The sequence below is a fragment of the Octopus bimaculoides genome, chromosome 25, assembly GCF_001194135.2.
Source record: "Octopus bimaculoides isolate UCB-OBI-ISO-001 chromosome 25, ASM119413v2, whole genome shotgun sequence".
NCBI lineage: Eukaryota > Metazoa > Mollusca > Cephalopoda > Octopoda > Octopodidae > Octopus > Octopus bimaculoides.
In genome coordinates, this window is record NC_069005.1 from 31,421,639 (window position 1) to 31,425,472 (window position 3,834).

At 34.5% G+C, this 3,834-nt stretch overlaps 1 protein-coding gene across 4 annotated transcripts in view; it reads left to right on the top strand.

Annotated features, from left to right (window-relative positions):
• The window catches only part of LOC106880689 (carbohydrate-responsive element-binding protein), a 97,915-nt gene that overhangs the window by 29,046 nt on the left and 65,035 nt on the right, over window positions 1–3,834 (top strand). For 2 of the 4 annotated variants that reach the window (XM_014930749.2, XM_014930751.2), the window contains exon 2: window positions 2,188–2,220. The exons of the other annotated variants lie outside the window; for them this stretch is intronic. In XM_014930749.2, coding sequence (XP_014786235.1) covers window positions 2,188–2,220 — 33 coding nt within the window. The remainder of the gene's footprint in view (window positions 1–2,187; window positions 2,221–3,834) is intronic. 4 annotated transcript variants of the gene reach the window in all.

Consider the following 3,834-nt stretch of genomic DNA (forward strand, 5'->3'; position numbering starts at 1 on the left):
CTGACATACACAGAGACATATACTGACATACACACACACATTGATGTGTACACACACAAACATACGCATTGATATGTACACGTACATAGGTATACACATTAGTATATACACACGCACACACCCACTGATATGCACATGTGTGTATGTACATTGTGACCTACGTACTAACATACTAATATACACACATGCTTACACACTCACACATATCGATATACACATACAAACACACATATACAATTTCACTTTTGTTTCATCACACATCAGATATGCAGCCAAGAGGAAAAATAAAAACAATAACGTTTTATCTCGTACATTTTCCTCATTTTTACCACCAATTACCATAATTAAATCTAGAATATCAGTAGGATTGCTGTAACATAGTGACACAGATTATTGTTGAGTCATTAGGTTTTAGTTTTTTTTCCCTTCCTTCTTTTCAAATTCAACGAATTTCAAAACAATCGGCTGTATTATTTTCAACAAGAGTTAATCGCATAAAACATCGCTTCTTAAATCATTAACCCTCTTAAACAATGTGATTCGTTAAATAGATATGGTCATGTGCCCCCACAAAGCAGGACGAGGTAATTTCTGACGCCTTCTCACGGCACACAAACTTTTCATCATTAGCATCATCATCATTTAATGTCCGTGTTCTCTGCTGGTTTATTAACTTCTTTTTTTCCATTTGATACAGGCCTTAGTAAGTTTTTTTTTCTCCATCTGATACAGGCCTCATCATCATCATTGTTGACCATGACCATATATATATATGTATTTTTTTTTACTTGTTTTGGTCATTTGACTGGCTATGCTAGAGCACCACCTTTAGTTGAACAAATCAACCCCAGGACTTATTCTTTGTAAGCCTAGTACTTATTCTATCGGTCTCTTTACTGAACCGCTAAATGATGGGGACATAAACACACCAGCATCGGTTGTCAAGCGATGGTGGGCGGACAAACAAAGACACACAAACATATACATACATATATATACACGCACACACACATATATATATATATATATATATATATGATAGGCTTCTTTCAGTTGCCATCTTCCAAATCCACTCACAGGGCTTTGGTCAGCACGAGGGGAGAGTTGTTGACAGGTAGGGCATCCAGCTATAAAAGACCTGCTTCAACAAATTCTGTCTGACTCTTGCAAGCATAGAAAAGCAGATGTTAAAATGATGATTATTCTATGCCACATGTTTTGCTGGCAGCTTCTACATGAAAACACTACTGTTTAAATGTAATTAATTATCAATAGGCTTTTTATAGTTTACAGCTGCAGGAACCATTGAACAATGGTTGTGAGTTGTCTTTGCCGTTTGATCTGTGAAAGAATGTGACAACTACACTTGAGAGATCACAGCTGTTAGGAACACCGAGTTAACAAACAGGATTATAACACATAACAGTTGTTGTTATGTTAATGTTATGGAATAGCTAATTAATCCTACTAACAAGTCAATGTAATAACTGTCAACGAGGTTAGTCTAGTTTTCGACATGCATAATACATGTGCTCTATTTCTACCTGAACATGTGGAGTTTACATTCAAGTAATGAACATGTACAGGTGGTGAGCTGGCTAAGTCTTTAGCATGTGCAACAAAAATGCTGGGCTGCATTTTTCGTTGTTTGCTCTTTGTGTTCTTGGTGCGAATACTGTCGAGGTTGACTTTGCCTTTCATCCTGTTGGGGTCAATAAAATAAATACCAGTCAAGCACTGAGGTTGATGTAATTGACTTGTCCCCTCCTTTTAAATTGCTGGGCTTGTGCCAAACTTTGAAACTATTATTATTATTATTAAGGCGATGATCTGGCAGAGTTGTTAGCATGTTAGACAAAATGCTTTGCAGCATTTCTTCCAGTTCTTTATGTTGTAAGTTCAAATCTTGCCAAGATCGACTTCACCTTTCATCCTATGAATTATTAATTTATGTTCTTTGAAGTTAATTTTTAGCCATCATTTTCTCTTTTTTGAAATTTTTAATAGAAGTGAAAACAAAGAAATTTGTTTTGTCACATTTATTGATTTAATTACTTCGAGTCTATTGACATCATTTTGATTTTCTGACAAAACCATTTTCATCTCATCGGCATCTTCATCATCCCTCTTTCACGACTGGAAGTGAATTTACTTGATTTATTTAAATTCCATCCTAAATATTTTCAGAGATTGCAGTCATACTATAGATGGATTTTGCAGGTATGGCTTTTCCTTCTGGTTGTCGATGATTCAATTCTTTAATGCCTTCATATTATGAGAGAAGATGATGTTGTTTCTGCCACAAGCTCAAGACTACAAACTTGGGAGCAAAGGGATGAGGGGACCATCATTTATGTTGACATCCCTTGGGTAACTACACTGGTACTGATATTATCACAACCTGCACATGAAAGACTGGAAGGACAGGGTCAGTAGAGTCAAACCTGGTGTTATTTGAACTCAGAGATGTAGAATGAGACAGTTAAATGCTGCAAGGGATTTGACTTGTTGCTCCACCGACTCTGCCAAACTGTCACCATTCTCTTAATTCACAGCACTCTGCTAGTAGAACATTGATGACATCTTATACCTGTTACCAGTTTTAGCATAGAGATAAGTTGTTGCTTATCCTCAAACAAAACATGATCCAGCAAAACTATGATCAGACATTCCTGTCATTTTAGAGTCATCTAAGACTACATTATCTCATGTGTCTCCTGCATTTACGATAGCAGGATATGATTTGATGGAAGATCCGGCTGTTATTTCTAGCATGTCGAGCTACTATGAAGAAAAGTGTTGTTGAGGTTAGCAATGTTGCCAAATGAAATAAGATGTTATTCTGTTTAGCTTAACAACTTCCCAGTTCAGATCCACTGCTGGGTTTTCAATGAACATTTGGGCAGAACTCGTAATTCTGCTGACCTCAGCTGTTCTAACTGTCAGGTAATGCAACTTGCAATAGGATCATTCCCTACTCACAGACCAATTCAAATCTGGTCTCCTTAATACCTGGAAGTCAGAGCTAAGTATCCACCAGAAAAATTGTCGGCATTTTAAACCTTTTTGATATTAACCCACTTGAAGCTGCTTCTCATTCTGTGACACAAAAACACACCTTTTCTATTATAAAGGATTTTAATTCAAATCTTCCATGGAAATTTCGTATGAGAAACCTTTTTGTTTTAAACACACACTAGTTTGATGATGAAAACATATGAATGATTTAGCTTAGTAAATCATTTCAAATTCTTGATTATTTTCAAAACTGATCAAAAGACGCAGATAAAAGCATTTCTTTCGACTGGATTAACAATATAGAAGTCCAATGGAGAGAAGAGTTTGTTAGAAATTCATTATGAGATGATGAAAAAGTTCCCGTTCTCCTCTTCATAAGCCTTGGTAAGCAATAGATAAGATAGGGGATTCAAGCTTGGTCAGTGGGTCAGTTGTTTTTCTTTTCTGTTCCAAACTAGTGCTTAATTCTCTTATACATATGTCGGGCATTAAGGAGTTGAAGACAATAAACGACCAAACTTGTGGCCTGCTGGCATTCACTGAAATTTGCTTTGTGTGAATATTTTTTTATAGAGATATTTTATTTATGTTTCGAAGCATTGATTGTTATTATTATCAAAAAAAGAAGAAAAAAAGAGATTTTTGTTTTCACTTTCGTGATTTGTTGTTATTTATCTAATCTGTAAAGATATTTTATTCCATATAATAATAATAATTATAATTATTATTATTATTATTATTATTATTATTATTATTATTATTATTATTATTATTATTATTATTATTATTATTATTATTATTATTATTATTATTATT